A 27,721-nucleotide genomic window follows, 5' to 3' on the forward strand; every position below is an offset into this window, starting at 1 on the left:
CCGGTTCAACTCCTTGAGTCCCACAAGGGATGGTGGGCTCTGCCTCCTGCAACTAAGATTGAACATGGCACCTTGAGCTGAGCTGCAGCTGAGCTCCCAGATGGCTCCCAGATGGCTCAGTTGGTTGGAGCAACCAACAACCACAAGGTTGCCAGTTCAACTCCTGCAAGGGATGGTGGGCTGCGCCCCGTGCAACTGGCAATGGCAACTGGACCCGGAGCTGAGCTGCACCCTCCACAACTAAGACTAAAGGGACAACAACTTGACTTGGAAAAAAGTCCTGGAAGTACACACTGTTCCCCAATAAAGTCCTGCTCCCCCTCCCCAATAAAATCTTTAAAAATAAATAAATAAATAAATAAAAATTTTGGAGACACTTTTTAAAATAAAAATTTTGGAAAAAATCTGAAAAATATTCACTTTTAAAAATAAAAATAACCTTAATATATACATTTTTTTAAATCTCTGATTTCAGAGTTCTCTGAATTCTCAGACATATGCATACATAAATGTGTATTAAAACTAGTTAAAATAGCTGGTTTCAATATATTCTACATATTTCCATGACAATATGTTTTTACTTATGATTTGATCTTTGTATTAATAAAAATATCATCTGTCAGTGGGATATCTGGCACGAGAAATACAGCTAGCAAAGCTTATATAAATGAAAATTTGAGAATTGATAAATATAGCAACATAGACTACATAGGAATACTATGTCTAATGATTAGACTAGGATGAAATAAGATGTTAAACTTTCAAAGAGTGTAATACATTTAGAAGACCTATATAAAGCTTAATGTTATTTTCAGACCATAGATATGTTACAATAGTCACTCAGAAATTTGGGACTAGTCAGTCTGTCCCAAATCTGTTAAAAGCCTGAAACACATGAATAATATTTGACTTCCATGTACTAATAATGTTAATAAACTACCTTTCAAAAAATACAGCAATTAAAGTTTAGATTGCAACATAGAAATACGTTTTAGAAAATGCAGTGAAACTTAGTAAGAGAGAAGACTGCTATGAGAACCCAGCAGTGATTTCTACAGACTATAGAGTGCCTGGTAGGAAAACGTCTGATTTGAGCTGCCCTTCTAAGAGTCGTAAAGTCTGAGATGACCTTATTTTAGGGATTTCAATAGGTGAAGATTTGTCTTCATCTTGAGATAAGTTGGTAGTATTTTCATCCTCAAAGTAATCTGCCGTAACTTCATTTTGAAATGGGGTAACTTTCCTAGTGTTTTTGTAAAACAAAGAAAATCCAGCATCATGGAGAACAGGAGAAGACACACTTTGAGAGGGATCCTGTTGAGTCACAGCTGGAGGATGATCTGTACTGAGACTTTGAGAACCAGAATGAAAGGAATCTTCGCTAAATTGGCTTCTTTCTTGAATATCAGTGGCAATTCCATTTTGTTGATAAGAATAGGAAGTAACAGATGGAAGAGAAAAGTAGGTTGATGTATGGTGTTGATAGGTGCTTCTATCAACAAGGTTCCCTTGGGCTGAGGAATTAGCTCTTGTTTGAAAATCCATAAAATGCTTGTTATAGACAGAACAAGAGCTTACATGTTTTTCAGTATCGGTAATACGTGACTTTTTAAAAACTATTGCAGTTTCTTTTGGATTAAGTATGTTCTCATTACTTGATTTAAGAGTAAAAAAAGTATAACTTTCATAACAGGAAATTATACTTAGTTTAGGGGCAGCAAAAGGTCTTTGGAATCTAAAGCAAAAACGGCCAGGGGAAGATTTTAAATCACTGAAGCTTATGTTTTCTTGAGAATCAAAGTTAGCTCTACTTTGTTGACGGTGAAAGGAAGCACTGCTTTTCTGAAATTTAAACAATAAAGGACATCTTTTTTCAGAGGAAAATGAGCAAGTAGATGTACTTGATTGAGAAGATAAATGTTTACTTCCTCCAGGTAAACCATGTCTACGGAAACTGACTTTACGCATTGTAGGAGGACTTGTTTTAAGATCAAGAGATGTGCTTGGTTGAATAATAGAAGAGGTTCCATGGTGCAGCAGGGGGTCTGAAGTAACTTTATCTGCAGGACAATTTGGTTGGAAGTTCTGGTCCTCTTTACAGCAGCTAGAGTGAGAAAAGTGTCAAATGAGGGAAAAAATTAGGGATCAGAGGTGGAAACCTGCCAAGCCTCCTGAAGAACCGCATCCACCTTGTCAATATGGAAACAATAGGGAATAAGAAAATTATGGCAGCTGAAGTGGATGGTCACATAGAGGTACCCAAAAGAATGCCTAAGTCTAAAAGATTGTTTCTAATTACCTGCCCAGCCTATTAAACCTTGGGAAGATAAATTGAAAGACCCAGGGGAGCAGACAGAAAGAAAGAAACATATGAGAGGGCACCAGAACTAACGAATTCCCTGAAGGAAAAGGTAGACCTTTCTGTTTTAAAAATAATAAGCCATGATATCTATTTGAGACTATTAAACTGCTTTTATTTAAAGCAGTTAAGTAGAATAAATTTATACACTGTTGACTAATGTACTGAAAAATATTAACCATGGATGAAGCAGAACCTCTCTGGAGAATGTTCCAGATAAATATCCAGCTATTCCAGATATTCAGTTATTGTGGGAAACTAAAGGAAGCATTAAAGCTTGGTTTATGAATATATCAATGTTCTTTAGCACATGAAACTTATGGAGAAGTGTTTTTCCTTTTGTAAAGGCTTACCTTAAACATTTTCCCATATTGAATTTAATCCAAAATAAATCTCTCCCTTTCTAAGCCATCATCCTTAAGTCATAAAATGCCCCGTGTAGGTGAAACAGATCACAAGATTGAACTCTTACGTTGCATGTGGAATGAACATTGCAATAATACAGAATGTGATGACTGCAGACTCTAGAATCTAATGACATCAGTTCAGCATAAAACAGTCCTGTGATGCACCTTTCTGAAAAGCTCCAATTCATGTGGCTGGAGTGTATATTCTAAGTCCATGATGTTTAAGGAGTCAGCCAACAAACCCAGGGATGAGAAACCAGCTGGATGATGGCAATAACATATATGATATCTGCACAATTCTTTAGTTGGAACTGTTTCTTTCACTAGCTGTTTCTTTCACTACATAGCCCTGGCCTATGAACTCACTTGAACATCCTTTACCCCAGGTTTTTACAACGTCCAGTAATATGGAAAAGTGACTGTTACAAACTTTGGTCTGAAGATATGCTGAGAGGGTATAAAGACCTAAATAGCAAATGTTACAGCCCTCCAAATGAAACGAGCTTCACCTACCTCAGCAGCAAAGTGTAACATTTGATTGTATGGGCCACATGCACAGACTATGGAGATCTGTTTATAACCCTTGAAACAACTTAAACTCACTTCAAAGTAAGGTCAACAGCATTATTAGAAAAAAATACATATATATTATCCTCTCCTTTTACAAACCAACTTGCACTGTTCACATAATAGGTGTTACGTACGTAGCCACTTACAACATAAAACACCCTCCCGAGTCTATTTGTTTTTACTGTTCAATATCCTGAATACCCTACTACCACCTCCTATTTTTGTTCCCTTCCTAACAATCTTCTTTGAGAAACCTTTGAAGAAATTCCTTTCCAGAGGCCTACAGTTCTCTAATTCTCCCCATATAATTGCCAGTTTATAATTTGATTTCACCCTACATATAAGGTGATAAATTAATCTGTTATTGTTTCATAGATGCTGAAGATATACCATTCTTGGGTCAGAGACAGAGAACTTTATTACTCAGAGCAAATCAAGCAATGTGATTGATCACCAGCGTATTTGTATTGGTTCTCCTTGACCTGAGGTCCCACAAGGGCAATGCAGAGGGCCCAGAGACTCTTGCACGGCAGTGAGTTGTTTAACAAAGAAAGGAACACTGAGCTTAAGAAACCCATCACTTTTAAATCCAGCAGTAAGCATATCTGCTAAATTTGCTGTTCCTCCTGGAGAAAACCATTACCTCATTTCTCATGGTTTCTCCCTACAACTCTGAAATGGGCAGGATAAAAGGTGGTTACTCAGACTTTCCACCCTTCATAAAAATTGACTCAAAATGGATCACAGACTTAAATATGAAATGCAAAAGCATAACACTCCTAAAAGACAACATTGGAGAAAACCTAGATAAAATTGGGTATGGCAATGACTTTGTAGACGCAACACCAAAGGTACAATTCGTGAAAGAAATAATTGACAAGCTTTTGCTGTGAGAAAGACAACATTAAGAGAATGAGAAGCCACAGGCTGGGAGAACACATTTGCAAAATACACATCTGAAAAAGGAATATTATCCAAAATACACAAAGAACTCTTAAAACTCAACAATAAGAAAACAAACAACCCAATTTAAAAATAGGCCAAAGACCTTAACAGACACCTCACCAAAGAATATATACAGATGTCAAATAAGCAAATGTAAAGATACCCCACAGCATATGTCATTAGAGAAATGCAAATTAAAACGACAATGAGATACCACTACATACCTATTAGAATGGTCAAAATACAGAACACTGACAACACTGAAATGCTGGTGAGGATGTGGAACAACAGGAAGTCTCACTCATTATTGGTGGGAATGCAAAACGGTACAGCCACTTTGAAAGATAGTTTAGAGAGTTCTTATAAAATATATTCTTACCATACAATCCAGCAATCATGCTCCTTGGTATTTACCCAAATGAGATGAAAACTTATGTCCACTCAAAAATCTGCACATGGATGTTTATAGCATCTGTCTTGATAGTTGCCCAAACTTGGGAGCAACCAAGATGTCTTTCAGTAGGTGACTGGATAAATAATGTGGTACATCCAGACAATGGAATATTATTCAGCACTAAAAAGAAATGAGCTGTTAAGCCATGAAAAGACATGAAGAAAACTTAAATGCATATTATGAAGCAAAAGAAGCCAGTCTGAAAAGGCTATATATTATATGATTCCAACTATATGATATTTTGGAAAAGGAGAAACTATGGAAACAGTAAAAACATCAGTGGTTGCCAAGGGTTGGGGGAGAGAAAGGGATGAATAGCCAGAGCACAGAGGATTTTTAGGGCAGTGAAAATACTCTGTATGATACCATAATGGATTTATATCTAAACTCATAGAACGTACAATGCCAAGAGCAAATCATAATGTAAACTATGGACTTTGGGTGATGATGATATGTCAATTGTAGGCTCATTAATTGTAACAAATGCACCACTCCGGGGCCGGATGTTGATAATGGGGAGGCTATGCATGGGTGAGGGATTATATGGAAACCTCTGTACCTTTCCCTCAATTTTGCTGTGAACCTAAAACTTCTCCAAAAAAAATCAAGGAAACAAAGAAAGGGTGCTCAGGGCCTCTTTTTTGGGACCCCTAGGAAGATGTCTAGGAGAGTAAGAAGCCCAAGGAGGGCTGGCTCTCACTACAACAATCTACTACTTTTTCCCCCTATTTTGTGAAATGGTCCTCTATTGTTCCTAAGTCACAACGAGACCAATGACTACATTTTCCAAAAGAACATCTTTTGCGTATTGAAACAATAGATTATGTAAAACATATAAAGTTTCTATAAGAAACTTCTCTTTCCAAAATGTGGTTAGTGGTTAGCTTGTTGTTCAACCGTCCCACACAGGGCCTCTAAATAAAGCACTTGCCCACTGAGGTAACCCAAAGGAAATGATGACGTATAACTAGATCTCAATGATAACAAACATTTCTGCCCATTGGAGGTAGTAAACGAGGACAGATCATTCCACCCTCCCCCCACTGAAGTAAATCTATGATAACTAATTTTTTAAAGAAAGGGTCTGGGTATGTGTTTCAAGGGTGGGGAAGAAGATACCTAGATATTTGAAAGGAAAAGAAATCATATACTAGTCTGTGTAATATATAGAAGATGTTTAATATTTTTCTGGATAGACTACTTATCTAAATCTCCAGTTCTAAAATTGCCCCCTCACTACTTATTTTTAAGAAAACCATAATTAGACTTAGCCCCCCCAAAGCTAGCAAACCCTCATCATGGCACGCATCTAAAACACGCTTTTCCTTCAATCCATTCCCAACTCTTCATTCTATCAACTCCACGATGTCAGGCACCTTCATTATGTGTTATGATCACCTACACCTCCTCCTTTTTCACCTTAGCCACTCTATTCCCACCAAGCCCCAAACCCCAGCATGACATAGCTCGCTATGTCCCATGAACATCTTGCTTACTTGTAACTATAACTACCACTAATTAAAACAATTTCATCATGCTATTTCCGCAGAAGTTTAGAAAATCTTCCAGAACAAAGCTTCTCAAATTTTACAGTACATCAGTGTAACTAGGAGAGCATGTTAAAATTCAGATTCCTGGGCAGCACTTCCAGAGGTTTGGGTTTACGAGGTGTGGGGTGAGTCTTGCGAATGTGCGTTTCCATTAAGCTCCCAGACCAGATGGGATGTTTATGCTTCTGATCCACAGACCACTCTCTGAGTAGCTCTGTTCTAAAACGTTTGGGTAATAAATAAGCCCTCATAGTGGAGGTTAAAAGGGCCTTTCAAGGTACATCCTTGAAGTTTCCTGCCATAGCTGGGGTCCAGTAAGGACAACAAATGCTATCAGGACTGACTGACCCTTCTCTTGGCGCCTAGATGGTCAAGTCCCTTCAGGAACCCAGTATACACCTGGGGAGGGAAGAGGGGAGAACCCTGCATGCGACTAAGTCTTTAACTCAAAAGGACCAGCTCTAAACTAGAATTGACTGAGTTCATTTGGATTGACAAATTCAAGTTTTCCCAAAACAGACAGTGAACTACTCTGAATTCAATTATAGTACAGTTACACCTTTAGCTGATCTGAGTGTAGAGAATATAAATTATTCAATCTATTACATTAATTGTAGTTATTTGTACAAATGGCTTACCAGATGTAACTAATTATACAAAATAACAACAATATTCATCATTAAATTAGCACCAGGTTAACTCTGTTATATTTTTGTTCATTACGTTATTAAATTTATCCACATAGGTTCACTATTTGTGGTTTGCTACTCAGCACGGTTATCTATATGTGACATGAAAGGTAGGAAAAGCATTGCTTGGGATCACCAAATAATTTAATATGTACTATCTCTAGAATTGCCTTATCCATTATTAGTTCCTTTTGAAAGAAAGAAGATTAATTAATTCACTCAATAGCAGTTACTAAATGCAGTCTAGTAAAGATAAAGAAACAGAAGGGTTTGAACTGATCCAATAACAAACTGCAAGTAGTTTTAAAAACAACAGACACAAACAAAAAAGTACATATTTTAGGTCAACAAGCACAGATGTGTTCCAGCAACATTAGATGTGAGAAATACAAGGAGGAAAACAAGAGTTCCTTGCCCTAAAGAGTTTCAGGTTACGTCATATTCACTAGTGCTACTTTATTTACTTGCCTATTTTACTTCTCAAAAACACTAGTCAAGCACAATTTCTTTATTCATAAATCATTTGTTTTTCCCCTAAAATAATACTATTTATGTTCTTGGTTTTAGAAGTCAATGTATTACCCCATGTGAGGATGAAATGGAATCACTTGTACATTCTCAAATCCTTTTAGGTCTGCACTGCCCAAGCCTGGAGCCACTAGTCCCGTATGGCTATTTAAATTAATTACAATTAAATGAAATTAAAAAATCAGTCCCTCAGTTGTACCAGCTATACTTCAACTGGCTACCATATTGGGAAACACAAATTCAGGCCATTTCTATCATCACAAAGATTCTATTGGACTGCATTTATTGGATAGTTCTTATATAAGGAGTCACACAGTATAAAATAGGCTATATTTAATACTGTATAAAAATATGTATAAAAATAGGTTACAAAGTTTGGCCAATAATTATTGTCTTATTCAATATGCACACGATGTCATCCAATACTAGTAAGTTACTTACATTGTTTTTATCAATGCAGTCTATCTACACTAGCTTAAATGCTGACTTCTTTTGAATATGGGTTTAATGTAATGCAAGCCAAAATAATCACTTTTTGTATGTCTTGTTAGTAGCAAAATATATGACCAGGAATGCATAATGAAAGTACCTAAATAATAGCAAAACACAATAAATAATCAATTCAACACGGGAAACATCAAAGAAACTCACCCTCCTTCACTTTCCGCTTCCTCTGAACTATTACTTGTTCCTGAACTTTGAACTGTGGCAAGCCTTCTTTTCCTAGCTCTGTGCTGAGGACTTATCTTATGAGCAGTGGTCTTCCCTCCAAGTTCATCACGTATGTATTCCTCCAGTTTTGGAATGGCTTCTTTAAGAACTCTGATTTCCGATTTCAGTTCTTCCACATTTGTCAGTAATTCATTTAACTTCTCCAGTATCTGAAGTTGCCTTCCTTGAAAGATCGCTGCTGCTCCTTGGCCATTATGCATTTCATCTTGCAAAGTCATTGGATCAAATGTATTACCCAGAGAAAGAAATTTAGGTAAATTCATTCCTGTCCTTGGTTTACAAATCTTGCGGTACCACAAAAGAAGCAAGCTGATGCCAGTAGTTCCCACCATAAGGCCAAGTATCAGTTCTTTGTTTGTGGAATGAGGCATTTCTTGGGCTTTTGTTTCTAAAAATTAAAAAATACAGATGTAAACGCAGTGTTTCTCTCTTTGCCCAAGACAAAAATAATAGAGCTTTTTCAATCAATAAAAGCCAAGTCTACATCATCACATATACACAAAAAATACTTGATAAATCACAAACTAAAATATATTACCTTTATAATGTATGTGGCCCAGGGGAAATATATACTTTAAATATATACTGAAGTCCAGTGTAAAGTATCAACTACTTTAATTCAGAATTTGTATTTTACATGACTGACCTGAAATTTATTCTTCACCATGTCTTTTTAAAGGGTGTGATAAACAGAAGTAAAAGCGTCATTATAAATTTTTGAAAAAACTATTTAAGAATTCAAATTATGCATAACTGTTTCTGAACATTTTATTTCCATAAAATTAACTAGTGTGCTGATTTCTGGGTCTCATTTTTAAGGAAGGCCAAAAACCTCATCCTTAGCATCTAATTCACATTTATATTTAAATTTAGAATGATAAACATTTTAAAAGCCCTGGGCTTTGAGATACAAAATATATTAAAGAATTTTGGCAAGTTTGTAACTCACCCCATCTCTGGTTTTTTCAACATGGAAAGCAGAAATGCTAACATATAAACAAGCTTCATCTCCTTTCTTCCTTTGATCCAGAATTACTCTGCTCCTTACATTTCTATTTCTGTCAGGTCTTAATGCTTTCCTTTTCTTTCAAATTTTCACTTTTTAAAAAAGTAACAAAGAAGTAATTTCTTTGACTCCTTTCTCCTTCTGAACTTTTATTTTTATCTTTTTGCATTCAGGGCCCAAGCTCTGGCCCACCTAACTCCATATAAACTCAGCTACTTTGAGTAAATGCATCATAATCTTTCTTTAGTACCATGTTTCCCCGAAAATAAGACCTAGCCGGACTATCATCTCTAATGCATCTTTTAGAGCAAAAATTAACATAAGACCCGGTCTTATATTATATAAGACCCAGTATTTTATATTATTCTATTCTATGCTATGCTATGCTATGCTATGCTATGCTATGCTATGCTATGCTATGCTATGCTATGCTATTCTATTCTATATTATGTAACACCTGGTCTTATATTATGTAACACCGGGTCTTATGTTAAAATAAGACCAGGTTTTATATTAATTTTTGCTCCAAAAGATGCATTAGAGCTGATGGTCTGGCTAGGTCTTATTTTTGGGGAAACACAGTATATCCCATCTTCACTAATTTTATTGCTTATCTCTGTTCTTCAAGTCAGGAGACCATTAAAGAAAAATAATAACAGAAAGCCCCCTTTCCTTCTGAGACTTTACAGTGGCAATAAGTATATTAGAACTTTGATGAAATTTTATAATCAGAGTAAAATATACTAAGATTTTTTTAAATAGACTTTGAAATTCCCCAAACTGTTTTCCCATCCATTTCCCGTTCTGTAAAAAGGTGAACATCTGTATTAAATTTTGTTAGCAACTTGGGAGAAATGTTACAAATAATGGCAAACTGTTCATTACAGGCAATTAAATTTTTAAATGTTTTGGTTTGTTTTTCCTGACACTTCCTCAACGAGATTATTACAGCACTGCTACCTGTGATCCCTGAGATAAAGAAAACTAATGAGGTAAATCCTTTAATCTCCCCAGGTTTACAATTGGAGGCAACTTCTGGAGGAGGGCACAAAGGAGGGGAAAACCAAGTAGAGCCTGGTAGTCTCACTGAGTTGAACAGAGATCAGAGCTCAGAGAAACTGAAGCACTTAGAACATGTGTGGCATTGCACTGAAGATGAGTGAGGTATGCAGAGAAAGAGCTATTTGGATGCTCTACTACATTACAGGTCTAAGTGTAAAGGAGAAGGACTAATGATTTTAAAATAATAATCTTCCAGAAATAGCCTCAGGTGTTGGTGAATATTATACCCGAGAGAATTAAAAATGCCTTCTTCTGAAGCTAAGGGTCCCAGTAGCAAGCCCTTGTGCTTAATCTGGCCTGCCTGGATCTCAGGATACAGTTTGCCTAGAATTAATTTTTTCTTTTTTTAGTAAAAAGTATTTTCATGTAACTGATAAAATTGTGAACTGTAAGTCTAATATCTATCCACTCCCATCCCATCCAGAATACTTGCCAGCAGTAGACTCAGATCAATTTGTAACTTCAGCTAAAGTTATAGATAATTATAAGCTGTTCAATTTTATTTCCACAAAAAAAATCACAAAACTAAATTATTTTGAAAGACTATTGTGAAAAAGCAATAGATATCAAAGCCATTATATGCCCATGACTTATATTTGCATAACATCTAATAATTATTCATTAAGCTTGGTCATTTTGGTTCTTATCTGTCAGTAAAAAAATTAATGCAGAATGTTCACGTGCTGATATAGAGATCTATTAAAAGCAATATTCCTATTCTGATTGCTTTCTTGGCTCATTCCTACTGGGCCTTCCTTGAACATTACATTAAAAACAGTCTAGTTCGAATCTTTTTCACTTAAGTAAGTAAATGGAAGTCAAAATCTGCCTATGAAAATCTTATCCCTGAGATGGTACCAGGTTTAAACAGGTGGGATAAAGTATCAAATTTTGTTTCACCTTTTCTTTAGGAATTATTCCAAATCATCTCTTTGAGGCAGGTCCTATTATGATCTTTATGTCACAGATAAGCAAACTGAGGCACACAGTTGTCAAGTCATTTACCCAGGGGTCATCCAACTAGGAAGTGAGAACTGTCACCCTTGATAACTACTGGCTGCGCTGCTGCGTGATGAAGATTCAGAAAGCATCAACAAGGACATGCTGGCTGGGCAGAGATGTTCAGAGCTGAAATACAACTTCAGAACTATGACAGTTCTGGAGAAAAAACTAGAAGCATTGGAGTAGGTAGTGGTTTTAAATAGCCCCAATTAGAGACTAATAGCTCAAGCTATGTTTGAGTTTTACATCTGTATAAAATGAATGTGCTTCTAAGCAAATAATTTGAAAAATGCCACTCATTAAAAATACTAATGCAGAAAATAAATTAGAACAGTTGCTTGCCTGCAGGATGACTTCAAAGGTTATATTACATCATTTATATAACTTTTATAAATTTAATTATCAAATTAGTAGTAAATACTTGCACTGTAGTATAAAAACAGTAATTAAAAATAACTATTGACTAGATAACTAGATGCTAAGTATTATTCCTGTTACTAATTTCAATTTGTAAGATTCTTGTAATAATAAGGGGAAATAATCGACATTATTTTAATATAAATTGGTATCCAAAATTAATGTGTAATAAAGATTATTCAGAGAAGCAAGAATTCTGAAATAAATCGTCAAAATGTTGACTCTTAATTTCTACATTAAAATTTCTCTGTAGAAACTCATGAAAATTTTCAGAAAATAATTTTCGTCTTCTAGTTTAACTTTTTGATAAAAATTATGCTTTATTAAATTAATTATGCTTTCAGCAAAATCTAGCATATTCATTTAATTCATGAGCAGATTCTTGGGGGAAAATACATAAAATACATAACTCGGGATGAAAAGTTTTTCAAGAGGAATAAAGGAACATCATGGGTTACAGACAAGATGAGGTTTAAGTTTCCCAAAGGAATCGCTCCGAGACCTTGAATTAGTGATGAGATTCCCTACAGCAACCTGGATAACCTGACACTTCTAAGCGATTTCCAATTCTCATATTTCATCAGGTTTCATTGTTTCACTTTTATAATTTCTTTTTAATTTGGAGCTCTCTGAAGTTCGGCTTATTTGCAACTGTTTGTCCCACTGAAAATCTGGTCTTCCTTTTGTGTAAAACAGGCAGAGAATCCGAGTTTGTTTTGAGCAAAACGAAACAAAGGAAAAGCGTCTGCGGGAGGCTGAAAGGTAAGACCCGGGGAGCCGAAGCGAGCGTCTCCGGCAGAAACTCATCGAGGTTTGCAGAGACCTGCCGGACCGAGGCAGCACACTGCCCACTTCCCACGACCCCACAATGGGAGGGGCTGTGGCTTCTGAGCCACCGGTTCCGCGAGGGCTGCGCCCCGGGAACCCGCTTGCAAACCCACTCTGCCGCGGGGAGAACGAACAGCAGCGCCCGTGGGCGTGAGGATGCGGCAGCCCGAGGTCTACGCGACCCGGAAGTGCTGTGACCGCCACCGGAAGGGCAGCCTCGACCCTCCGCACGTCCCCGGTCGCGTCCGTTCCGCGCCAGCCGAGCCGCCCGCTTCCCTCTGCACGCACCTGTGCTCGCCGCACGGGCTTGTCTGCCGTCGTAGACGGGGGACCGAGGCCCGGGAACCTGCGGGCGGGGAGGGCGGGAGGGAAGCGGCGAGCAGACAGTAGTTCCGCAGTCCGCGGGTCCCGAGGTTCGGCGCCGTGGCCGCCGAGTTCGGACCCAGATGGCGGAGGCGCGGGAGGAGGAGTCGGCGGCCCCTCGCCCCGCGGGTTCCGCCTCTTCGCGTGTTAACTCACCTGGGACGGCCGGCCGGCGCACCTTTTGTACAAGAAAACTGTGCTCCGCGGGGCCGCTCGACCCTCAGCGGACATTGTTGCCCGGACGCCGCCTGCCCTGGAAGCCCGTCCCCCTGCCCAGCGCCCTGGCCCGGGGCCACCGGCGTCCCGCGCCGCCGGAGGCTTCCCCAAGTTTCCACCCCGCGGCGCGTTTCTTCACTGCCTCACCCCGGTCCTTGCCCGCTCCCAGATCCACCTCCCTCCCCGATTATTGGCCGCCTTTTGTGCCATTTTCTAGGCTCAACCTTCAACCTTCTCTGCGTGACAGTGTCTGGAACTAATTAGTAATCGTGTCCACAGCCTCGTTTTCCTAACTTGAACTCGTGTGCCCTTTTAATGAGCACCGTCCACAAATGGTCGTCCCCGCACCCTTTTAGTAAGTAGTCTTCGGGTGAAAACCATCCTTTTCTCAGATCCTTAACATAGGAGACTTCACCCAATTTCACTTCTTGTGGTGTGTATAATGAAAATAAAATCCTGCCAAATAAACTTAACTGCGCTCTCATGCCCATCTGTATTGCCCTCGCTTTGAGTTTTATTTACATTTAGGCTTGCAGACTTACCGTGTTTCCCCGAAAATAAGAATTTTTGCTCCAAAAGATACATTAGAGCCGATTGTCCGGCTAGGTCTCACTTTCGGGGAAACACGGTAGCCTTTGATTACTAAATTCCCCACCAATGTACTGAATGAATTAAAAACCGGTACAGCCTATCAAAACTATTTTAAAAATCATATGACTAATTTTACAGTTCATATAATACTCTTGACTGATGGAGATTCTACAGGATCTTTAATACTATAAGATGGTTTTTGAGCTTTAAGCAAGCTGTGTTCAAGAATAAGCCTAGCCATAGTCATTTTATTAAAACTAAGTTATATTTTGGAAGACATCAGACTAACCTAAGGTTTGAAACTACTGAAGCACTGCCTCGTAAGAACTACTTTCACTCCCATTTTATTATGGTGTGCAAAGATATTACAATATAATGTTAACACTTTATTTAGCCAGAATACTATACAGGGTAAACCTGTTCCGCAAGGTTTAATAAGATCTTATGAGTAAAGAAACTTCACTGTCTCTTCAATAATACTGAAAAGAAGCTTAAAGTATCTTGAGATTTAAGCTGTTCCAGAAGGAGCCCACTGAGTTATTCACTGCTGCATGCCCCGCACACAGCACGGAAGACGTCTTCAGTTAAAATACACGGTGTGGGCTGAAACCAGGCCTTACCTACTCTGCTCCAAGAGGGAGATGGCACCTGGTACTGACTTGTTCTTCAAGTTCAGGAAGTAGGGTTAAATAGCTGGACGCTTGCTGTATTCCTATGCAACACCTCTTCTGTGCCTGCCCTTTGTTTCTGTTCCTTGATCAGTAAAAATTATCTGGGAAGTAGAAACTCATGTAGTGGTAGCCATTAATCTTTTGTTAAGGTTAAAACTAAATAGCAAAGAGAGGAGCTACTTTTGCCAGGTACTGTTGTAGGGATGACATGAAAAAGAAGAAATGACTCCTCCGACCCGTTAATAGAAGAGTACAGTCGTAAAGGAACTTCTGAAGAAGAAAAAAACTAGGAGTTTGAAAAGTATCTGTCCCAATGTTGATGTTCCCCCCAAAATTCATATTTAAGCCCTAATTCCCAATGTGATGGTATGTGGAGGTGGTGCCTTTAGGAAATAATTAGGTTATGAGGTTGAAGCCCTCATGAGTGGGATTACTGTAATGCCCGTACAAGAAGAGTAAGAGAGTGGAGCTCACTCTCTTTTCTACCATGTGAGGATTTAGTAAGCCAGCTGTCTGCAACCCAGAAGAGGATCCTCACCAGAACCTAACCATAATGTCACTATGATCTCAGATTTCCAGCATCAAGAATCGTGAGAAATAAATGTTTGTTATTTAAGTCATCCAGTCTCTGGTGATTTGTTATAGCAGCCCAAGCTAAGACACTAATTCATCAGAACTAGCATAGCATTTACTATCATCTGGTATGGTACCAGTGGCATATAGACCCTTCACAATGTGTCCCCACCTACTTTTCTAGCTTTTCCCTTACCATTTCACCAGGCACCATGCTATACCTCAGCTATAACCAAACAACCTTATCATCTTTCCATAAACCACCCTTTTTCTAGTCTCTGTGTCCTTTTCAGGCTGCTCTCTGTGCCTGGAATACCCTGCTCTTTGCCACCTGTCAAAAACTAATTCAGCCAGTCTAGCCTGCTTCGCTTGAGAAGCTACTTTACACATTTTCCTCCTCCCCAAAGGTAGTGTCCTTCATGCCTGATCAAAACTTCTGTGGAAAGCTAAGGAGTTTAAACAAATATAAAACCTCTCCCTGCTGTCCTTCAGCACTCTTCTGTTGTGTACACTGTATTATTATATTACTGCTTGGTCACTGACTCGTGGCCCTGAGATGGTGAATGTCATCGAGGCAAGGATGCATTTATCTTTATATCCCCAATGCTCGGCACAGTACCCATACTGTATATTAGATAAAGATTTGAAAACGTTTCTCTGAAAAAAATATGTACACTCAAGAGAAAAGCATTAAGAAATTTGTAGTCCTTCATATAATAGTAATATGAGAAATGTGTATCAAGAGTTTCTGTGGTTTTGTTTGTTTTATTTCTTGGGTTTTATCTGAGTGGTTTTATTCCTAGGAAGCCTTTAAATGACAAAGATAGTTTTAGCCCTATGACCGTTACCAAAATACTCTATAGTTAACTATTCTTATAGTTCCTTGTTGTGCAATTATTTCCAAATTCTTTTATCACCTGTCAACTTAGTCAATAGACCATTAAAGGAAATCGAACTGTTTAGTTAGAAGGCAATCAAGAGTTTTGCCTCCATTTCATTGAGAAGATACAGTCTTATTTGTGTTCTAGAAATTTAATCTGGATTTTACTTGAAAACTCAGGAATTGGTGATAGTCAGAAATTAACATTTACATTACATTAGATTATATTTTTGCTCTTCAAATTTTCTAATTTACAGCCTGGCTTTCTTCATTAACAAACTGAGGGCTGACCTTTAAATATAATTAGTAACACCATGTCATCCAGAAAACCTACCACAAAACAGCAAAGTATACCTTCTTTTTCAGATGGGTTTAAGAAAGTATTTTATTGCTAAATAACTGAAGAAATTATTTTAAAATTAAGAACACATTAACCTCAAGAGAGCAAGAAAGAGCAAGGAAAGATACAAGTCTGCCTGTACAAAGGGTAGTGGTGGAGAAAGGAGCCAGCCGGGCATAACTGAAGCTCCAAGTTTTCCTGTGAACTGGACGGAGAGCAAAAAACAGCCACAGCAAAAACTGTGGTTGAGTCTTATATTCAGTTACTGCTTCATTCTTTTTTTAAAATTTATTTTTCAATTTTTATTTTTCAATTACAGTTGATATTCAATATTATATTAATTTCAGATGTACAACGTAGTGGTTAGACATTTATATAATTTAAGAAGCGATCCCCCTGACTAGTCTAGTACCCACCTGGCACTATACATAGTTATTACCATATTGTCGACTATATTCTCTGTGCTTTATTTTACATTCCTATGACTGTTTTGTAACTACCAATTTGTACTTCTTAATCCCTTCACTTTTTTCACCCAGCTCCTCAACACCCGTCCTGCTTCATTCTTTACATGAATTATTTTATTCCATCTTCCTAACAGTCCACTGAGGTTAAAAAAAAAAAAAGTTACAGGTGAGAAAACCAAGGCTTAGAGAGGTGAAGAAACGGGTTGCAGGCCACACAGTTAGTTTTCGAGGCAAGTCAAACCTAGCCTTCCCTCGTAACCATTCCCTGTGAGCCAGGCTTTCCTGCCTGTGATAGCACATTTGAATGGAGCTCTTCACAACATCTTTCAAAAGCACATTGTAGCACTTGTCACATGCTACTGTTCTGTCTGCATCTTCCACTTCAGTGACTTGGGGTTCAGCTTTCACTGCTCCTCTTACAGGAGGGACTGAATCCCCAGACGAGAGCATTTACCTCTTGGAAGGCTTTCCTGTAGGGTTTTACCATGATCTCTAAGCCACAGAGTACAAGATTGTTGTGCGTCTCTCATACTCAGGTTAGGTTAAGAACACAGTTTGGGGAAAAGAGGGAAATTAATACTTTGTCTAATATAAACACAAGTTATTAATTAAAAACAAGTTATTTGTTTTTAATTTTCCCTAGAACACAAGAAAATTACCCCCCAAATTTCTGAAAAATAACTATGACTAAGTTGGGCCTTCCAAGGCAACAATGCTTTCTTTGAAAAAGACATGGGGAAAAGTTTATGAAATATTTCCATAAGACTAAGTGGTTAGTGTAAAAATCAATCACTTAAATACAAGAAAATAGTTGACCCAATATGCTTGTACTGAATGAATCAGAAACGAAAGAAGAGCTATCAACAAAATTTATATAATACTACTTAGCAATTCAATGTTGAATCGATTTATTAAAAACATAACTACCTCATTAAAATATAGAATTCTTATTAGAAATTTTCTGTTTAGTTGGAATAATTAAGTTTTCTGTCAGTGAAGAAACAGTCATTTTCAGAAAGGCATACGAGTATATTCCTTGCCCAGTTCATACTAACCTTACTCAGTGATTATCAGCAGCTTTTCCGTGACACGTCAAGATAGGAATGAAATGGTTTCAGAAATTGCAGGAGCTTTTGTAAGTCACATTCTTACACTGATTTTCTATAATCAGCCTGTTCAAAGTGCAACCTTGGATACACTCTACAATGGAACTCAAGAGATTCAGAGCAAAGAGTAATTTGGTGCCTCCCTTCTGCATTCTTTCTTCCTCTTGAGAGAAAATGTTCAGGGACATCCTTGATCATATATGTCAACTTCCCGAGGCAAGGTCAGTTTCATTATTTTTGGCAGAGTGAAAATAAACTGGAATGTTCATCAGTTAGACAAAATGTTTTTACGATACATGTATGCACAAATTAGTTAAAATAATTAGTTTAAATGAATAGTTTTAATTGTATGTAAGTCAGACAAAAGATTTCATTTTGTACTTGGGTGGTAAGTTAATTCTGGGCGAGGTTCTGCTGGGAAAAATTTGGGTTAACTGTTTTCCAGACTCACTGTCCTCAGACTATATAAAGACATTATTTTTCCCTTGAGGAGCATAATTCTTTCAAGAAATTATTCAATAGATGGAGAAAGCCTCTTTCCTGGTATGCAAATCAGTCTGTAGAGCTAACACACTTTCCTGCTGCAATAGAGACACAGTAATCAATGGACAATTGTTAAAACTTGTTCCATTTTATAAAAATTGTATTCCTATGCTTATAATTAAGACACATATTTGGACTCTTATTCAGAGAAATGAATCTAAAAAAAGATAAACATTGAAATTTACCACTGTAATGATTTTAGGAAAAAACTTGCCTCATAAGTCAGGTGACCAAACCATTTGTATTGTGATCCAAAATAATTGTAGTTTGATGGTTTAGAAGTGGGAACCTACCTTATTATGAAAATCATGCTATAAATTGTGGTTTCTTTCTTAACTAACCCCATCAAATCCTTCATAATCCGTTTGACCACATACCGTATGGTTGTCAGATGGATTCTAACTCAGAAATGCTGAGGTCAGGAATTCATCTCTGTTGCTATGGCCTTGGCTGCTTCTGCTTGAAAAACAAAAAAAGTGGACTTGTCCCTCCCAGTTGCAGCAAGTAATAACTATCCAATGAAAAGACAGACCCCACCCTCCAGCTATGGAGTCTGCTTACCAACTAATACAAGAAAATTCCTACCACCAGCCACACACTGTCAGGTTGCTAGCAAGAAAAGAACTACCCATTCAGCCACAAGACTCTGACTTTCTCACATAAGGCAAAACAACTCTTCCAATGTTCCTTTAAAAAAAAAAAAAGCCAATTCTGACAATAATGACATTTACTGTCTCTCTTAGTAATAAAAACTTCTCATTTCTCAAACAGAAGGGTGCTGAGAGGAATTTTTCTTCTGGACATAATGTCTGGCCAGTCACTTATGATACAGAAAGCACAACTCAAGGCGTGTCTGTATTTACTAAATGAAAGACTGTTTACAAACTACTTGAATAATTTAGATATTTACATACAGAAATGTAATAAGACTTTATTTGCAGAGTGACAATACCTTCCAAGATTTTCATAAAGTATTTAATTGTGAGATTCAACTTTATACAAAAAGGCACTTCTATCATTTTTTTTTTGGGGGGGGGAAGGGAACAGGACTTTATTGGGGAACAGTGTGTACTTCCAGGCCTTTTTTTGTTTGTTTGTTTCCAAGTCAAGTTGTTGTCCTTTCAATCTTAGTTGTGGCGGGTGCTATTCAGCTTCAAGTTGTTGTCCTTTGTCTTAGTTGTGGAGGGCGCAGCTCAGCTCCAGGTCCAGTTGCCGTTGCTAGTTGCAGGGGCACAGCCCAGCATCCCTTGCAGGAGTCGAACCGGCAACCTTGTGGTTGAGAGGACGCTCTCCAACCAACTGAGCCATCTGGGAGCTCAGCAGCAGCTCAGCTCAAGGTGCCGTGTTCAATTTTAGTTGCAGGGGACGGAGCCCACCATCCCTTGGAGGAACTGGAAGAATTGAACCAGCAATTTTGTGGTTGAGAGCCCACTGGCCCATATGGGAATCAAACCGGCAGCCTTTGGAGTTAAGAGCGTGGAGCTCTAACCGCCTGAGCCACCGGGCCGGCCCCACTTCTATCATTTTTCTTCGCTAAATGTTTGCAATCATGGAGATACGACCATAATTAGGCATTATTATTTTCTCGTATTTTTAAGATGTGGAATCTATAAAGATCTTTGATCAAAATAATGTATTGCTACTGTGGCTTAGACTGTGGCTTCAAAATTTTCAAACATCTAAATGAAAATGAAAACTTCAGTTGATTCAAATACTTTAAAATACTTTGGTACCACCAATTATTCTTCCTACAGCCCTGCCCCCTCTCATGTTACTACCTTTTCGCACATTTCCCACTACCAAAAACTTAAAAATTTTTCTCTTTCAAAAATTTTCGCTTCAAAATTTTTCTTTTCCTGACTTCCCTCCCTTTATTAGTCTACTGCAGAAACCACTAAAATTGCACTGAAATAGCTCTCACCAAGGAGGAAAAAGACCTCCCAATTTCCTCCAAAAAGTGGTTTTTGATCTCTTTAGAACAGTTTCTCAACCTCAGTACTATTGACTTTTTGGACTAGATAATTGTTTGTCCTAGGGAGACTTCTCTGTCGTTGTCAGGGTGTCATGGTCGTTGGATGTTTAGCAGCGCCCCAAGCCTCTACCCACTAGTTGCTGGTAGATCTTTAAGTTAACATGTAACTTCATAGGATCCCAACCCTTAGTTAATGGAAATAGCACAAAGACAAGTACATTTTCCTAGAGAATTAAATAATGCTTGGAAAGGCTTGTTGGGCAGCATTGAAAGAATATGCTATAAGTTCTTAATTTCTACATTTTGCATGATTTTTCTTAAAAACATGGGTCATGCCTTAGTTTTCTACCCTCAGTACTTGACCTTCAGCAATATATATATCTTGAATGAATGAGTAGATTCATGAATACATTAAAATATCTAGGTATCTCAATTCTTCAATTTCCAACCAGAAGGTTTGGCAAGTTTGCCCACATGTGATCAGCCTATGTAATTGCTTTTTAATATGTATATATTTTTTATTTACCTAATGCCAGGGAAGGTAGCTTACAGGGAAGAAAGGCCCACGGGTCATGGAACATGGAATTGCAGGGAAGCTGAGAAAGGAGAAATGAAGTTTCCAAAATTAAATGGAAACCTTTGACTTCATGTCGGAGATCTAAATTTTGCCTGAAGCCAGCCCTGTTCATCAAACTACTTCTCTGATCAGAACTTTACTATCCAGTGTTTGGAATTCTTTCTATTATAAATATATGTATATTCTAAAATGTTTTAGTCACTGGTTTCTGCTTTGCAAGGCCCACTAATTCTTCTTGGTAGCATTTTTAATTAAGGTGGCAAACTGCAAGACTGATATATATATATACACACACACATATACATATATATATATACATACATAGAAATCGACTGAGTTACTTGCTGATTATGTAGATTCTCAGACCATCCAACTGTCAGATTTTTAGTTCTGACATGGGGCACAGGAATTTACATTTCAAGATATTATCCTGAATTGATGTTGCATGAAATACCCTTTGAGAAACAATGCATGTAGCAGTGTAGGTGATGATCTACTGCTAAATTCTAAAGTAAAAATGAGATCAAGAAGCTTTATCCTAGAGGAACCACGGCTGAATCTGGTCTTTATTTATTTTTGGTCTTTTACCCAAAAAGAGGTTCAAAGACCATGTTGAAAGAAACCAAATGATATTCTGTTTCTGGAAATTGGATATTTCATTAGGGATTCTCCTTGCAATTCTCCTGCCAAAGAGAGAGAGAGATTGAGATAGAGATAGAGAGAGACAGAGATATTAAAACACAGTTCCCTTTCTCTCAGCATGAGAAGAAACTGTCCCTGCTTCTCCAATATCTTCTGACAGGGGCACTCTCTTCTCTGGGTCTTGTTTGGCAGCTTTCAGAGCTTACATGGTCTAGAAAGCCCTCACAGCTTGAAATGAGGCAACTTTCCTGTGAGCAGCACCTGCTCTTTAGTAGTTGCCCAACAGATTTATTGTTGTCATGCAGATAAATTATTTGTGTCACAGTCATTCTCTGCTTGCCAAATTCCTTTTCTCTCACAAGTTAGCTCTCAAATTGTGTATATTCAGTGGGCACGACCTAAGATTTGACTCAAGAGGTGTGAGAACGCTTTCTGCCTCTTTTATAGGACACATAGAACATGGCATGCAGGGGGCATTTTGTAGCGATCAAAGGACTTTCATGTATTTGTGTTCCATTGTCACCCCATTCTCTGAAATGGGCAGAGCGCATATTTTCATTTCCATTTTGCAGATAAGGAAACAACCTCTCAGGGAGATAAGGAAACAGCCTCTATCCAGGTCACATAGTAAATGAAAGCTCAGAACTCTTCACCTGCAATTGACAGCCCCTCCTTGCTTTTCCTAATCAAGCCTAGTTACTAGTGTCCATTTCTGCAGTATGTTGGCTGATCAGTGATAGAAAGCTTAGGTTCAGACAATGAGTGCACAGAAAGGTAAGATGGGTGTATTACATGCCGTTGAGTGGGCTCTGACTCCTGGCAATCCTGTGAACGAGTGATGTCCACAATGCCGGGCTCAGCTCCTTTAGACTCATGCCTGTGGCTTCTTTTCTGGAGTCACTCCATCTCATAGTTGGTCTTCCTCTTTTCCTGCTGCCTTCTATTTTTCCCAGTTTTATTGTCTTTTCCAAAGAACCCTGACTTCTCATGATGTGCCCGAAGTAGGACAGCAGCAGTTTTGTCATTTTTGCCTTCAGTGATGTCTCGGGCTTCATTTGTTCTGCACACACTTGTTCATCTTTCTGGTGGTCCAGGGTATCCATAGAGCTCTTCTTCAACACCATATTTCAAATAAATCATTTTTTTCCCTAACAGCCTTCTTCACCGTCCAAGTTTCACATTCGTACATAGTAAGTAGGAATACGGGGGTGTGGATGATCTTAGCCTTGGTTTCTAATGACACATCTTTGCTCCTGATGATCTCTCCTAATTCTTCCATTGCTACCTTTCCAAATCTCAAGGTAAGATAGTGCTAATTAGTTTTTAATACACAAACTTAAAAGTTCATTTTAAGTTTCCCTCTTGTGTTTTATTTTACTCAGTAGAAGAAAACTTAAAAACTTTAATGTATAAAAATACTACCCTTAATTAATAAGCGATTAACAAAATGCTAGTTGCCTATAGAGAGGCCAAGTTTTTTTTTTTTTTTTTTTTTTTTTTTTTAAAGATTTTATTGGGGAAGGGGAACAGGACTTTATTGGGGAACAGTGTGTACTTCCAGGACTTTTTTTTTTTCCAAGTCAAGCTGTTGTCCTTTCAATCTTAGTTGTGGAGCGTGCCGTTCAGCTTCAGGTCCAGCTGCCGTTTTCTAGTTGCAGGGGGTGCTGCCCACCATCCCTTGCAGGACTCGAGGAGTTGAAACAGCAACCTTGTGGTTGAGAGGATGTGCCCCAACCAACTGAGCCATCTGGGAGCTCAGCGGCAGCTCAACTCAAGGTGCCGTGTTCAATCTTAGTTGCAGGGGGCGCTGCCCACCATCCCTTTTGGGACTCGAGGAATTGAACTGGCAACCTTGTGGTTGAGAGCCCACTGGCCCATGTGGGAATCGAACCGGCAGCCTTCGGAGTTAGGAGCACGGAGCTCCAACTGCCTGAGCCATGGGGCCGGCCCCAAGATGGCAAGTTTTTTACGAAATGTCTTCAAAAATGATAAAGCATGTTCATTGCCTTCATCAAGCATTGGTGTCAAGTTACTTTCAGATTATTTTCAGTCCAGTGCTTTTCTGGAAAACACAGTTTATTCATACCTTTGCCATACAATTCTGTAGCATGTTGTAAGTTCATAAACATAGAGTTAGAAGGGACTCAGGGAAGTCACTTAGATTTTCAAATACTTTGAGATGACACCTAATGGCGTATTTCTAGGGTTCTGCAAATAAAGTCAGAGGCGGTGTAGGTGTCCCTGGGATCTTTATTAGCATAGCTTGGGGGAAAATCTGTTGCACTTATACCCAGACAGAGCAAGCATTTATACTTTCAGGCGGAAGTTTGTAATAACTGACAAATTTTAAGTTTGCAGGTTCAAAGCACTTGAGCAACTGGAAATTTACTTTTCAAAGTATTGCTCAATTTCAAACAACTATTCTAACAAAAAGATAACAGCCTCTTGAAGTATATCTCAGGAATATAAGAATGATAAAATTCGGCAGTATTTGGACTATGCAATAATCAGCAAAGATAAGGAAGGCCCGCATTCATTACATGAATCACTGAAGAAACATTCTCAAGATTGCAACTCAAAGGGAAAATGCCCCTTAGTACTTTTTGTTTATCCTGAACACTGGTTTTAGACACTTAGACTGATTTTCTGAGATCATCAATGAAATCACTGGAGAATAATTTGTTAAGAGTTGTGGTAGGAAGGGGGAAAGATAAAGAATGAAAATCTAGTTGTTTCATGAAGATGGCACTGAAAGCGAAGAAGCCAAAGCAACTTCTTCGCCTGCCCCTCCCAAAGCCGAAGCCAAAGCAAAGGCTTTGAAGGTAAGGAAAGCAGTCCTGAAAGGTGTCCATAGCCACACAAAAAAAGATCCAGACCTCACCCATCTTCCAAAGGCCCAAGACATTACGGCTCCAAAGGCAGCCTAAATATCCTCAGAAGAGCACCCCCAGGAGAAACAAGCTTGACCATTGTGCCATGAGCAAGTTCCCTTAACTACCGAGTCAGCCATGAAGAAGACAGAAGACAATATACACTTGTGTTCACTATGGGTGTCAAGGCCAACAAACACCAGATTGAACAGGCTGGGAAGAAGCTCTATGACATTGACGTGGCCAAGGTCAGCACCCTCATCAGGCCTGATGGAGAGAGAAGGCATATGTTCGACTAGCTCCTGACTATGATGCTTTGGATGTTGCCAACAGAATGGGGATTATCTAAACTGAGTCCAGCTGGCTAATTCTAAATACAAAATTTTTTCACTGTAAAAAAAACCCAAAAACAAACAACAAAAAAACGAATGAACATCTAGGTGGAGGTGGGGCGGGGGGTCACAAAAAGTAGTACACTCTGTCCACATGTATGTTTACAATATCTGAATATCCAGGACAATAGGTAAGTCCCTTATTTGATCTGTCATGGTGCTATGAGTTCAAAATAGTTCAGGCCCAGAGAGCTCCTATCTCCTGAGAGTAAGTCTAGCTGATAACTGACTTCAGGGAATGGGATGCCGCTCATGAACCTGAGCTGGCTCTTCTGTTACCATGCTTTTGTACTTTAAGGAGTAATGCCTGAACTGCAAAGGAGAATGTGTTCCAGAAACATATTATGTTGTCAGAAACATCATTACCAGGGGCCTAAGTCATACAGGTCAGAAAACAGGGTTGATCTATGCCAAAAGTTTGTTAGATGGGCCAAGAATAGGCCTGAAATTCTTATGGTAAAGAACAGAGTGTATGTAGTCCATGGAGGAGAGAATTCCAGCAGTACTTTGGCAGGAAGGAGATCAATGGGCAGAGATGGGATGGGCCAAAGAGGTAGACTTGCTGAATTGCCAGCAAGGCCTAGAGGGTGAGGCCAATTCCAGGTCTCAGGAGTTCCTCTCAGCCTCCAGAGATTTTTAAGAATAAGCTCCCAGCATCTGACTACACCAGCTCCATCTCCCATGAGAGAGGTTTGAAACAGATTCTTCTGGATCCAGACATACCACAAGGACAATGTCAGATCTACCTGTGGGGCCATTCTGAGTTACAGTTCCATCTTCTCCTCCTCAACCCACTCCTCCCCCACCTCCTCCAACCTCCAGGAAAAAAAAATTACTGATGACTGAAATATCTTTACACAAGACTTTTCAGTCTAGACTTATAAATAAATGGGATGAGCTGTAAATGTCCAAGACAAGTAATAGGTTAATGTATTCATACTAGATTGAAACCACTGAGTTAATAAGTGTACACTGGTATACACATCAACTTTTTTCTTTTACTAAGTTATATAAACTTGGTTTCAAATCTAAGTTGCACTCAGCACACATTTGTATTCACTTCCTGTTGAGAGGCCTGTGGCTGGCTGTGGCAGAACGCTGTAGGTTTGGTGATGGAATGAGACCCAGCATGATTTTCCTTATTTGTCAATAGGATAAACCTTGAGTGACAATGGAGTCCCTCCCCCAATTTAATGATGAAAAGCTAACTACTCTGGGCTTCGGACTTCTTGAACCTGTGGGTCCCTCAATCCATATGGGCTACAATGACCCTCAGAATTTAATGTATCTTTTTGTGCATTAGCAAAATAAGGAAACAGAGCAGAAAGGTGGAGAGGTCCCAGGGCATATGGTAGGACAAACATGCTGAACAGGAAAGAACCTGCACTGAAGTCACCCTTTAAGCAACAATTTAGTTTCAGCAAAACAACATCAATTATTATTAAATTAAGAGTACTACCTTGAATCATATAGGTATTGTTTATATTTATGGTTTTTCCTTTATAAATATAAAAGGACATCAAACATAAGGATTTTATACCTATTTTATGTTTGTACCTATTCAAGAAACATTATAATAGAAATAAGTCAACAGAGTGATTCTATTTATTTCTGTTTAAAACAGGTTCATATATTAAGTATGTAAAACTCTGACTGGAGTGTTACATATTAGGAATATGGATCCATTCTATGATTTAATACTAAAAAAAAAAAAAACAAAAAAAAACAAAACACAAAAAACTTTGATATCATCAAAGCTAAATTACCCTATTAGGCTTCTGGATTAGATTTGCTATAAGACATGCGGACAATGGCCTTTTAACTTTTAGGGAGTAAACATATTTTGGAGAGATCCACTACAACATCCTTCAATACTGCAAAAGATTGCTAGTATAGCAGGTAAGTCTTTCAGTCATAAGATTCAAACATGCAAAGATGTCACGTTCTTTATCAATCTGTGACTGAATTTAGATTAGTGGTGGAACTCTTAATCCTGGCTAGCAATGCAATGGAAATCAAAATTGTCTATTCAAGGTCACTCAGTTACTTTCAGATTTTAAATCTGGGACTCTTTCCCACTCTGTTCGCCTTCTCTACTTGCCCTGAGGGTGAGCAAAGGCTTGAGGCAGCTCCTGAATCCTGCCAGCGTAGCCATGCTCTATTTCCATTCTCTTCCCTTGACAGTAAGTTTGTTTGACCACTCCCCCCTGCCCCCCAACCCCTACCTCCACCCGTCTTTGGGTTCATGCTTTGGGTTCATGCTATGACTTCAGCTGCTGGCATCTGTGGTCATTTCCATGGCCTTTAGTTTCAAGATCTAGCATTTTGTTTCTTTTGTGGCTGAACCATAAGCTTTCCCTGGTCTCTGGCTCTCAGCACTTCTGCTTCTCCTTCCTCCCTACTCCATCTCTTGCCAGCTTTCCTACCTGGGTGGTGTAACAGAACTGTCTGAGACAAAGTGGGCTTTTTATAAAAATAATGGTGACACAGTTAAGCACAGATATTGAAAAAGAGACTTCCTGACTGTGAGATCTTGCAAAATCCCTAATTTCCTTTTACAGAATTGCATAAAAGTTGTGATTATGATGGAAGAAAATAAGAAGTCAGCATTGCTTCCAACAGTACAAGCACTACATTGGGAAAGCAGGAAGAATTTGATGCTCTCTCTTCTTAGATAAGGGAACAAAGTCAGAGATAAGATAACGTTGCCTTGGGAAACAATGTTTGCTTTCAGCGATTTAACCTCTGGGGAGCCTGGCTGCTCTTTGGGAATTCAGTACTCAGGGTTGAGCCGCTGTGGGTTTCTGTGGCAGTGAACTTTGCATGTAAAGCATTAAACCTCTCAGATGAAGAACAGCAGAATATTAAGTATCCTTGGCCGAATCAGTGCCACCAGGTCCTGAGTTGGTACAGGGGCTGTGTATGGAAACTGAAGTTTCTTGTTTTTAAAAAAACATGGGAAGAAAAAC

General features: G+C 38.6%; 1 protein-coding gene across 3 annotated transcripts in view; it reads right to left on the reverse strand.

Annotated features, from left to right (window-relative positions):
- Positions 1-27,721, reverse strand: part of RMDN2 (regulator of microtubule dynamics 2) — a 243,637-nt gene that overhangs the window by 44,110 nt on the left and 171,806 nt on the right. The window contains exons 1-2 of one of the 3 annotated variants that reach the window (XM_081068406.1): positions 13,069-13,356; positions 8,154-8,622 (exon numbers count right to left, since the gene is read on the reverse strand). In XM_081068406.1, coding sequence (XP_080924532.1) covers positions 8,154-8,605 — 452 coding nt within the window. In that variant the 5' untranslated portion in view covers positions 8,606-8,622; positions 13,069-13,356. Of the gene's footprint in view, positions 1-8,153; positions 8,623-12,837; positions 13,357-27,721 lie in introns of those variants that run through there. The other 2 variants (XM_081068407.1, XM_081068408.1) reach the window with 2 other exon arrangements.

Source organism: Rhinolophus hipposideros, assembly GCF_964194185.1.
Source record: "Rhinolophus hipposideros genome assembly, chromosome: 12".
Classification (NCBI taxonomy): Eukaryota; Metazoa; Chordata; class Mammalia; order Chiroptera; family Rhinolophidae; genus Rhinolophus; species Rhinolophus hipposideros.